The following is an 11,357-nucleotide window of genomic DNA, read 5'->3' as shown; positions in this document are numbered from 1 at the left end:
AGTAGTTATATAGGATGAACCATGACTAGAATACAGTATATACATATGAAGTGGACAGCAGTAGTTATATAGGATGAACCCTGACTAGAATACAGTATATACATATGAAGTGGACAGCAGTAGTTATTTAGGATGAACCAGGACTAGAATACAGTATATTCATATGAAGTGGACAGCAGTAGCTATATAGGATGAACCATGACTAGAATACAGTATATACATATGAAGTGGACAGCAGTAGTTATATAGGATGAACCATGACTAGAATACAGTATATTCATATGAAGTGGACAGCAGTAGTTATATAGGATGAACCATGACTAGAATACAGTATATACATATGAAGTGGACAGCAGTAGTTATATAGGATGAACCAGGACTAGAATACAGTATATACATATGAAGTGGACAGCAGTAGTTATATAGGATGAACCAGGACTAGAATACAGTATATACATATGAAGTGGACAGCAGTAGTTATATAGGATGAACCAGGACTAGAATACAGTATATTCATATGAAGTGGACAGCAGTAGTTATAGAGGATGAACCAGGACTAGAATACAGTATATACATATGAAGTGGACAGCAGTAGTTATATAGGATGAACCAGGACTAGAATACAGTATATACATATGAAGTGGACAGCAGTAGTTATATAGGATGAACCATGACTAGAATACAGTATATTCATATGAAGTGGACAGCAGTAGTTATATAGGATGAACCAGGACTAGAATACAGTATTATTTCCCATTTTGTAAATTTAAGGTTAAACAGTTAGCTAAAATAACTTTAACCTGTTAGGGCTAGGGGGCAGCATTTGCACGTCTGGATAAAAAAAATGTACCCGATTTAATCTGGTTACTAATCCTACCCAGTAACTAGAATATGCATATACTTATTATATATGGATAGAAAACACTCTAAAGTTTCTAAAACTGTTTGAATGGTGTCTGTGAGTATAACAGAACTCATTTGGCAGGCAAAACCCTGAGACATTTTCTGACAGGAAGTGGATACCTGATGTGTTGTATTGACTTTAAACCTATCCCATTGAAAAACACAGGGGCTGAGGAATATTTTGGCACTTCCTATTGCTTCCACTAGATGTCACCAGCCTTTACAAAGTGTTTTGAGTCTTCTGGAGGGAGATCTGACCGAACAAGAGCCATGGAACGATGATGTCCCATTAGACACCTGGCGCGCGAGTTCATGTTGGGTACCCTCGTTCCAATACGTTATAAAAGAGTATGCATTCGTCCACCTTGAATATTATTCATGTTCTGGTTAAAAAAGGCCCTAATGATTTATGCTATACAACGTTTGACATGTTTGAACGAACGTAAATATATTTTTTCCCCTCGTTCATGACGAGAAGTCCGGCTGGCTTAGATCATGTGCTAACAAGACGGAGATTTTTGGACATAAATGATGAGCTTTTTTGAACAAAACTACATTCGTTATGGACCTGTGATACCTGGAAGTGACATCTGATGAAGAGAATCAAAGGTAATGGATTATTTACATAGTATTTTCGATTTTAGATCTCCCCAACATGACGTCTAGTCTGTATCGCAACGCGTATTTTTCTGGGCGCAGTGCTCAGATTATTGCAAAGTGTGATTTCCCAGTAAGGTTATTTTTAAATCTGGCAAGTTGATTGCGTTCAAGAGATGTAAATCTATAATTCTTTAAATGACAATATAATATTTTACCAATGTTTTCTAATTTTAATTATTTAATTTGTGACGCTGACTTGACTGCCGGTTATTGGAGGGAAACGATTTCCTCAACATCAATGCCATAGTAAAACGCTGTTTTTGGATATAAATATGAACTTGATAGAACTAAAAATGCATGCATTGTCTAACATAATGTCCTAGGAGTGTCATCTGATGGAGATTGTAAAAGGTTAGTGCATCATTTTAGCTGGTTTTATGGTTTTGGTGGCCCTGTCTTTGAATTGACAAAACATTACACACAACTCTTGTAAATGTACTGTCCTAACATACTCTAAATTTATGCTTTCGCCGTAAAACCTTTTTGAAATCGTAAAACGTGGTTAGATTAACCTCTATGGGACCGGCGGGACGAATTCGTCCCACCTACGTAACATCCACTGCCAGCCTGTGGCGCGATTTTCAAAATCTTCAAAATCCTATTACTTCAATTTCTCAAACATATGACTATTTTACAGCCATTTAAAGATAAGACTCTCGTTAATCTAACCACACTGTCCGATTTCAAAAAGGCTTTACAACGAAAGCAAAACATTAGATTATGTCAGCAGAGTACCAAGCCAGAAATAATCAGACACCCATTTTTCAAGCCAGCATATAATGTCACCAAAACCCAGAAGACAGCTAAATGCAGCACTCACCTTTGATGATCTTCATCAGATGACAACCCTAGGACATTATGTTATACAATACATGCATGTTTTGTTCAATCAAGTTCATATTTATATCAAAAACCAGCTTTTTACATTAGCATGTGACGTTCAGAACTAGCATACCCCCCGCAAACTTACGGGGAATTCGCTAACATTTTACTAAATTACTCACGATAAACGTTCACAAAAAGCATAACAATTATTTTAAGAATTATAGATACAGACCTCCTCTATGCACTCGATATGTCCGATTTTAAAATAGCTTTTTGGTGAAAGCACATTTTGCAATATTCTAAGTACATAGCCCAGGCATCACGGGCTCGCTATTTAGACACCCGGCAAGTTTAGCACTCACCATAATCATATTTACTATTATAAAAATGTCATTACCTTTTGTTGTCTTCGTCAGAATGCACACCCAGGACGTCTACTTCAATAACAAATGTTGGTTTGGTCCAAAATAATCCATCGTTATATCCGAATAGCGGCGTTTTGTTCGTGCGTTCCAGACACTATCCGAAATAGTAAAGAAGTGTCGCGCGCTTGGCGCAATTCCTGACAATAAAATTCAAAGTATTCCATTGCCGTACGTCGAAGCATGTCAACCGCTGTTTAAAATCAATTTTTACGTCATTTTTCTCGTAGAAAAGCGATAAAATTCCGACAGGGAATCTCCTTTTCGGCAAACAGAGGAAAAAATCCCAAAGGCGGGGGCGGTCGGGGTCACGCGCATAAGCTAGTGTCTCTTGATGGGCCACTTGAGAAAGGCGATAATGTGTTTCAGCCTGGGGCTGGAATGACGACATTCTCTTTTTTCCCGGGCTATGAGAGCCTATGGACGACGTGGGAAGTGTCACGTTAGAGCAGAGATCCTTAGTAAATGATAGAGATGGCAAAGAAGTTCCAGAAATGGTCAGACAGGCCACTTCCTGTAAAGGAATCTCTCAGGTTTTGACCTGCCATTTGAGTTCTGTTATACTCACAGACACCATTCAAACAGTTTTAGAAAATTTAGGGTGTTTTCTATCCATATGTAATAAGTATATGCATATTCTAGTTACTGAGTAGGAGTGGTAACCAGATTAAATCGGGTATGTTTTTTATCCAGCCGTGTCAATGCTGCCCCCTAGCCCTAACAGGTTAAGGAGATGTTTATCTTTCAAAGGGTGTAAAATAGTTGTATGTTTGAAAAATTTGAATTTTGACATTTATTTGGATTCAAATTTGCCGCTCTTGAAATGCACCTGCTGTTGATGGAGTGCACCACGGGTGGCACGCTAGCGTCCCACCTAGCCCATAGAGGTTAAAACAAGATATAATATATATTAATGTTCCACTGGGTAGAGGTGAGGACAAATGTGAGATCAGAGACATTTTGATAGATGTGTGGCAGAAGAGATGGGACTCTGAGCACAAGGGACGGCATTTATATGCCCTCCAAAGATAGGTCGGTGGACCAAGGTTCAAAGGTCAGATTAGGAAGGAAGAGGTGGTGTTTCCTCGATTGTGTTTAGGACATTGTACATTGAACTGGTCCTTACATCTGGTTGGCAGCATGTGAATGGTTTGTGTCTGGAGGGTATTGTCAATGAAATGGTGGAGCATGTGTTGTTATATTGTTGTAAGGATGTAGAAGAGAGGGAAAGATTGAAGTGTAGGGTCATTGAGGTTGGACGGGGTTGGATGGGGGTTTGGAAGGGATTTGGGGGTTGGGGGAGGGTCTATTAGAAGTTAGTAGGGATCTTTTTTATTTTCTCAGAAGTACTGAGTTAGGTAGGAGGATTTAGAAATGGTGTAAACCGTGATTGAACACACTCCAGCACAGTAGGAGGCGCCACGCTCCTTTAACGTTGGTTTGAGGACCGCCATTATACCATAGAAGAAGAAGAAGTTGGTAACGTGAGGTTTTGTCGTTCGTGAAGAGTGCAGCTATTCTTTTGCCTATTTTCCAAATGTATTTTCTCATGGTGGGAGGGTTTGTTTATCGGTTTCCGCTGTTTATCGGTTAGAGTTGAGGGGGGAGTAGGGTAGTTTGATGTCCTCAACCGAGTGGAGAAGAAACGCTGTCTCTTCAGGTGCGTTGTGGAGAATGGTGTGGAGGAATTATTGATCCTGGTCGGTGAACAGGTGGGAGAGGAACATATACACTCTGTATCCAGAATGAACAAGGCGGTGGTTGTGGTAATGTAAAAGGTGAGTCTTGTTACCCGGCTAGTTACCAGTATGATTTATGTGAGGGGTTGTGTTGGTGCTGATTTCGACAAGAGTAGTGGTGTCTAATCTGCCTCCGTTTATTACCACCGAACAGATCCGTAAAGAGTTGGTTCGTTTTGCTAAATGTGGAAGTGTTTTTCTGAACGAAATTCAAGGTTAAACAGGGGAGGGGTGGTACAAAGGGTTTGTTAGCACAGAGGAGCCCAGTGATATAATATTATATATATAATATTACTATATATCCCAGCTGTTTGCTGTGGTTTTGAAGTAATTCTCTTCCAGCCCGCGTTAACCTTGTAGGTTTACCTCAGGTAACTTATTATTAACTATCCTTGTAGGTTTACCTCAGGTAACTTATTATTAACTAACCTTGTAGGTTTACCTCAGGTAACTTATTATTAACTATCCTTGTAGGTTTACCTCAGGTAACTTATTATTAACTATCCTTGTAGGTTTACCTCAGGTAACTTATTATTAACTATCCTTGTAGGTTTACCTCAGGTAACTTATTATTAACTATCCTTGTAGGTTTACCTCAGGTAACTTATTATTAACTATCCTTGTAGGTTTACCTCAGGTAACTTATTATTAACTAACCTTGTAGGTTTACCTCAGGTAACTTATTATTAACTATCCTTGTAGGTTTACCTCAGGTAACTTATTATTAACTAACCTTGTAGGTTTACCTCAGGTAACTTATTATTAACTATCCTTGTAGGTTTACCTCAGGTAATTTATTATTAACTATCCTTGTAGGTTTACCTCAGGTAACTTATTATTAACTATCCTTGTAGGTTTACCTCAGGTAACTTATTATTAACTAACCTTGTAGGTTTACCTCAGGTAACTTATTATTAACTATCCTTGTAGGTTTACCTCAGGTAACTTATTATTAACTATCCTTGTAGGTTTACCTCAGGTAACTTATTATTAACTATCCTTGTAGGTTAACCTCAGGTAACTTATTATTAACTATCCTTGTAGGTTTACCTCAGGTAATTTATTATTAACTATCCTTGTAGGTTTACCTCAGGCAACTTATTATTAACTATCCTTGTAGGTTTACCTCAGGTCACTTATTATTAACTATCCTTGTAGGTTTACCTCAGGTCACTTATTATTAACTATCCTTGTAGGTTTACCTCAGGTAACTTATTATTAACTATCCTTGTAGGTTTACCTCAGGTAACTTATTATTAACTAACCTTGTAGGTTTACCTCAGGTAACTTATTATTAACTAGGTTACAGCTACTTGGTGAGGAAGCTCACTGTTCACGTGGTTATAGATTGTAGTGACCTACAGGATGGTTGGTGCAAAGCCTTCAAACGTTAAACATGTTCTGGTCATGGTTAACTGTATATATATATTTTTTATATATAAAAAGATGTAAATTCTCAACAAATCGCATGTCCCTGTTCTCTTTTTCAAGATGTGGCCGATTTAAACAGTCAGAAGAAAGAATAAAAAGAAATAACCTTTTTTTATTTGTTTCTAAATGGCTGCTGGGTAATATGATAATCGTTGAAATCTGTTGGTTCGTAGACATCAAATAGAGAGAATGCTGCGCAGGTTCACTGAGTTGTAAACCTAATGGATAGGTGGAGATCATTGATTTGTAGCTCTGACTCAGTTGCTACCTCAGATTATGAGCCTATCAAGTGTGGTGAATGAGGTATGTAGTTCCCACAGAAGACCACAGGGAGGAGCAAGAGAGATATAAACCCATACAGTTTATCTCTTTAAATACCCTGAACCTAACAATCAATCTAATGTATTTATGAAGTCCTTTTTACATCAGCAGATGTCACAAAGTGCTGTACAGAAACTCTAACCCTACGTATAACCTGTTTTATCCTGAACCCTAATTCTAGGGTAGGGTAGCCTAGAACCCCTTTAGAAACTATTATAGTAATAATATTATGTTAGTAAATACCATTATAGTACTAAATAGGTTCTATTGTTATTTTTTAAATAAAACCTATGTATAGTACTTAGCATTTAACTGTTTTTTTGTTATTTTATTATATTTATTATTTAGAGGAGTCAGTCTAAATAATGAAAAGTTAACCTCTATGGGACCGGCGGGACGAATTCGTCCCACCTACGTAACAGCCACTGCCAGCCTGTGGCGCGATTTTCAAAATCTTCAAAATCCTATTACTTCAATTTCTCAAACATATGACTATTTTACAGCTATTTAAAGACAAGACTCTCGTTAATCTAACCACACTGTCCGATTTCAAAAATTCTTTACAACGAAAGCAAAACATTAGATTATGTCAGCAGAGTACCAAGCCAGAAATAATCAGACACCCATTTTTCAAGCCAGCATATAATGTCACCAAAACCCAGAAGACAGCTAAATGCAGCACTCACCTTTGATGATCTTCATCAGATGACAACCCTAGGACATTATGTTATACAATACATGCATGTTTTGTTCAATCAAGTTCATATTTATATCAAAAACCAGCTTTTTACATTAGCATGTGACGTTCAGAACTAGCATACCCCCCGCAAACTTACGGGGAATTCGCTAACATTTTACTAAATTACTCACGATAAACGTTCACAAAAAGCATAACAATTATTTTAAGAATTATAGATACAGACCTCCTCTATGCACTCGATATGTCCGATTTTAAAATAGCTTTTTGGTGAAAGCACATTTTGCAATATTCTAAGTACATAGCCCAGGCATCACGGGCTAGCTATTTAGACACCCGGCAAGTTTAGCACTCACCATAATCATATTTACTATTATAAAAGTTTGATTACCTTTTGTTGTCTTCGTCAGAATGCACACCCAGGACTGCTACTTCAATAACAAATGTTGGTTTGGTCTAAAATAATCCATCGTTATATCCGAATAGCTGCGTTTTGTTCGTGCGTTCCAGACACTATCCGAAATAGTAAAGAAGTGTCGCGCGCATGGCGCAATTCGTGACAATAACATTCTAAATATTCCATTACCGTACTTCGAAGCATGTCAACCGCTGTTTAAAATCAATTTTTACGACATTTTTCTCGTAGAAAAGCGATAATATTCCGACAGGGAATCTCCTTTTCGGCAAACAGAGGAAAAAATCCCAAAGGCGGGGGCGGTCGGGGTCACGCGCCTAAGCCCAGTGTCCCTTGATCGGCCACTTGAGAAAGGCGATAATGTGTTTCAGCCTGGGGCTGGAATGACGACATTCTGTTTTTTCCCGGGCTCTGAGCGCCTATGGACGACGTGGGAAGTGTCACGTTAGAGCAGAGATCCTTAGTAAATGATAGAGATGGAAAAGAAGTTCAAGAAATGGTCAGACAGGCCACTTCCTGTAAAGGAATCTCTCAGGTTTTGACCTGCCATTTGAGTTCTGTTATACTCACAGACACCATTCAAACAGTTTTAGAAAATGTAGGGTGTTTTCTATCCATATGTAATAAGTATATGCATATTCTAGTTACTGGGTAGGAGTGGTAACCAGATTAAATCGGGTATGTTTTTTATCCAGCCGTGTCAATACTGCCCCCTAGCCCTAACAGGTTAACTATCCTTGTAGGTTTACCTCAGGTAACTTATTATTAACTATCCTTGTAGGTTTACCTCAGGTAACTTATTATTAACTATCCTTGTAGGTTTACCTCAGGTAACTGATTATTAACTATCCTTGTAGGTTTACCTCAGGTAACTTATTATTAACTATCCTTGTAGGTTTACCTCAGGTAACTTATTATTAACTATCCTTGTAGGTTTACCTCAGGTAACTTATTATTAACTATCCTTGTAGGTTTACCTCAGGTAACTTATTATTAACCTCTTACATCTAGACGTTCCGCTAGCAATATCCAATGATGCTCTCTAGGATAGGTGGCACCAAATCGTCCCACCTACTCAATAGCCAGTGGCGCGAAAGACAAATTCCTCTAAAATCTGAAAACTTCAATTTTTCAAACATATGACTATTTTACAGCATTTTAAAGATAAGACTCTCGTTAATCTAACCACATTGTCCGATTTCAAAATGGCTTTACAACGAAAGCAAAACATTAGATTATGTCAGCAGAGTACCCAGCCAGAAATAATCAGACTACCCATTTTTCAAGCTAGCATATAATGTCACAAAAACCCAAACCACAGCTAAATGCAGCACTAACCTTTGATGATCTTCATCAGATGACAACCCTAGGACATTATGTTATACAATGCATGCATGTTTTGTTCAATCAAGTTCATATTTATATCAAAAACCAGCTTTTTTACATTAGCATGTGACGTTCAGAACTAGCATACCCCCCGCAAACCTCCGGTGAATTTACTAAATTACTCACGATAAACGTTCACAAAAAACATAAAAACAAAAAACATAACAATTATTTTAAGAATTATAGATACAGAACTCCTCTATGCACTCGATATGTCCGATTTTAAACTAGCTTTTCGGTGAAAGCACATTTTACAATATTCTCAGTAGATAGCCCAGCCATCACGGCTAGCCATTTAGACACCGACCAAGTTTAGCCCTGACCAAAATCAGATTTACTATTAGAAAAGTTTGATTACCTTTGATGTTCTTCATCAGAATGCACTCCCAGGACTGCTACTTCAATAACAAATGTTGGTTTGGTCCAAAATAATCCATCGTTATATCCAAATAGCGGCGTTTTGTTCGTGCGTTCCAGACACTATCCGATTGGTAAATAAGGGTCGCGCGCATGGCACATTTCGTGACAAAAAAATTCTAAATATTTCATTACCGTACTTCGAAGCATGTCAACCGCTGTTTAAAATCCATTTTTATGCCATTTTTCTCGTAAAAAAGCGATAATATTCCGACCGGGAATCTGCGTTTCGGTAAATAGAGGGAAAAACACAAAGACGGGGGCGGCCAGTGCACGTGCCTAAGCCCACTGTCCCTTGATCGGCCACTTGACAAACGCAATAATGTGTTTCAGCCAGGGCTTTGAATTACGTCATTCAGCTTTTTCCCGGGCTCTGAGAGCCCATTGGAGCCGTAGGAAGTGTCACGTAACAGCAGAGATCCTTTGTAATGGATAGAGATGGCAAAGAAGTTCAAGAAATGGTCAGACATGTCACTTCCTGTACAGAATCTTCTCAGGTTTTGGCCTGCCAAATGAGTTCTGTTATACTCACAGACACCATTCAAACAGTTTTAGAAACTTTGGAGTATGTTATATCCAAAGCTAATAATTATATGCATATTCTAGTTTCTGGGCAGGAGTAATAATCAGATTAAAACAGGTACATTTTTTATCCAGCCGTGAAAATAATCCCCACTAGCCATAAAAGGTTAACTAGGATACAGCTACTTGGTGAGGAAGCTCACTGTTCACCTGGTTATAGATTGTAGTGACTTACAGGGATGGTTGGCGCAAAGCCTTCAAACGTTAAACATGTTCTGATCATGGTTATCTGTATATATATATTTTTTATATATTAAAAGGTGTAAATTCTCAACAAATCGCATGTCCCTGTTCTCTTTTTCAAGATGTGGCCGATTTAAACAGTCAGAAGAAAGAAAAAAGAAATAATCTTTTTTTATTTGTTTCTAAATGGCTGCTGGGTAATATGATAATCGTTGAAATCTGTTGGTTCGTAGACATCAAATAGAGAGAATGCTGCGCAGGTTCACTGAGTTGTAAACCTAATGGATAGGTGGAGATCATTGATTTGTAGCTCTGACTCAGTTGCTATCTCAGATTATGAGCCTATCAAGTGTGGTGAATGAGGTATGTAGTTCCCACAGAAGACCACAGGGAGGAGCAAGAGAGATATAAACCCATACAGTTTATCTCTTTAAATACCCTGAACCTAACAATCAATCTAATGTATTTATAAAGACCTTTTTACATCAGCAGATGTCACAAAGTGCTGTACAGAAACTCTAACCCTACGTATAACCTGTTTTATCCTGAACCCTAATTCTAGGGTAGGGTAGCCTACAACCCCTTTAGAAACTATTATAGTAATAATATTATGTTAGTAAATACCATTATAGTACTAAATAGGTTCTATTGTTATTTTTTAAATAAAACCTATGTATAGTACTTAGCATTTAACTGTTTTTTTGTTATTTTATTATATTTATTATTTAGAGGAGTCTGTCTAATTAATGAAAAGTTAAGTTATTGCCAGACTTTTTAATGAAACCTTTATTTAACTAGGCAGGTCAGTTAACCAGGTGGGCCAGTTGAGAACAAGTCCTTTATTTAACCAGGTAGGCTAGTTGAGAACAAGTCCTTTATTTAACCAGGTGGGCCAGTTGAGAACAAGTTCTCATTTACAACTGCGACCTGGCTAAGATAAAGCAAAGCAGTGTGACACAAACAACAACACAGAGTTACACATGGAATAAACAAACGTACAGTCAATAACACAATAGAAAAGTCTATATACAGTTGTGCAAATGAGGTAAGATAAAGGAGGTAAGTTAATAAATAGGCCGTGGTGGCGAAATAATTACAATTTAGCAATTAAACACTGGAGTGATAGATGTGCAGAAGATTTGCAAGTAGAGATACTAGTATTAACTAACTGCTATCTCTCTGTCCCTCTCTCTCTTTCTCTCTCTCTCTGTCTCTCCCTCTCTCTGTCCCTCTCTCTCTCTCTCTGTCCCTCTCTCTCTGTCCCTCTCTTCTCTCTCTCTGTCCCTCTCTCTCTCTCTCTGTCTCTCTCTCTGTCCCTCTCTCTCTCTCTCTGTCCCTCTCTCTCTCTCTCTCTGTCCCTCTGTCCCTCTGTCCCT

At 38.0% G+C, this 11,357-nt stretch overlaps 1 protein-coding gene across 1 annotated transcript in view; it reads left to right on the top strand.

The window, feature by feature from the left end:
• Nucleotides 1-9,977: 9,977 nt before the first annotated feature.
• LOC145875802 (tripartite motif-containing protein 16-like) overlaps nucleotides 9,978-11,357 on the top strand; it is a 9,939-nt gene continuing 8,559 nt past the window's right edge. The window contains exon 1 of the mRNA XM_082971614.1: nucleotides 9,978-10,001. Within this exon, the coding sequence (XP_082827740.1) occupies nucleotides 9,978-10,001 (24 nt within the window). The remainder of the gene's footprint in view (nucleotides 10,002-11,357) is intronic.

Source organism: Salmo salar, unplaced genomic scaffold (assembly GCF_965601325.2).
Source record: "Salmo salar unplaced genomic scaffold, fSalSal1 ptg000358l, whole genome shotgun sequence".
Classification (NCBI taxonomy): Eukaryota; Metazoa; Chordata; class Actinopteri; order Salmoniformes; family Salmonidae; genus Salmo; species Salmo salar.
The sequence above is the reverse complement of the archived record's forward strand: the minus strand, read 5'-3'. Positions and strand labels throughout refer to the sequence as shown.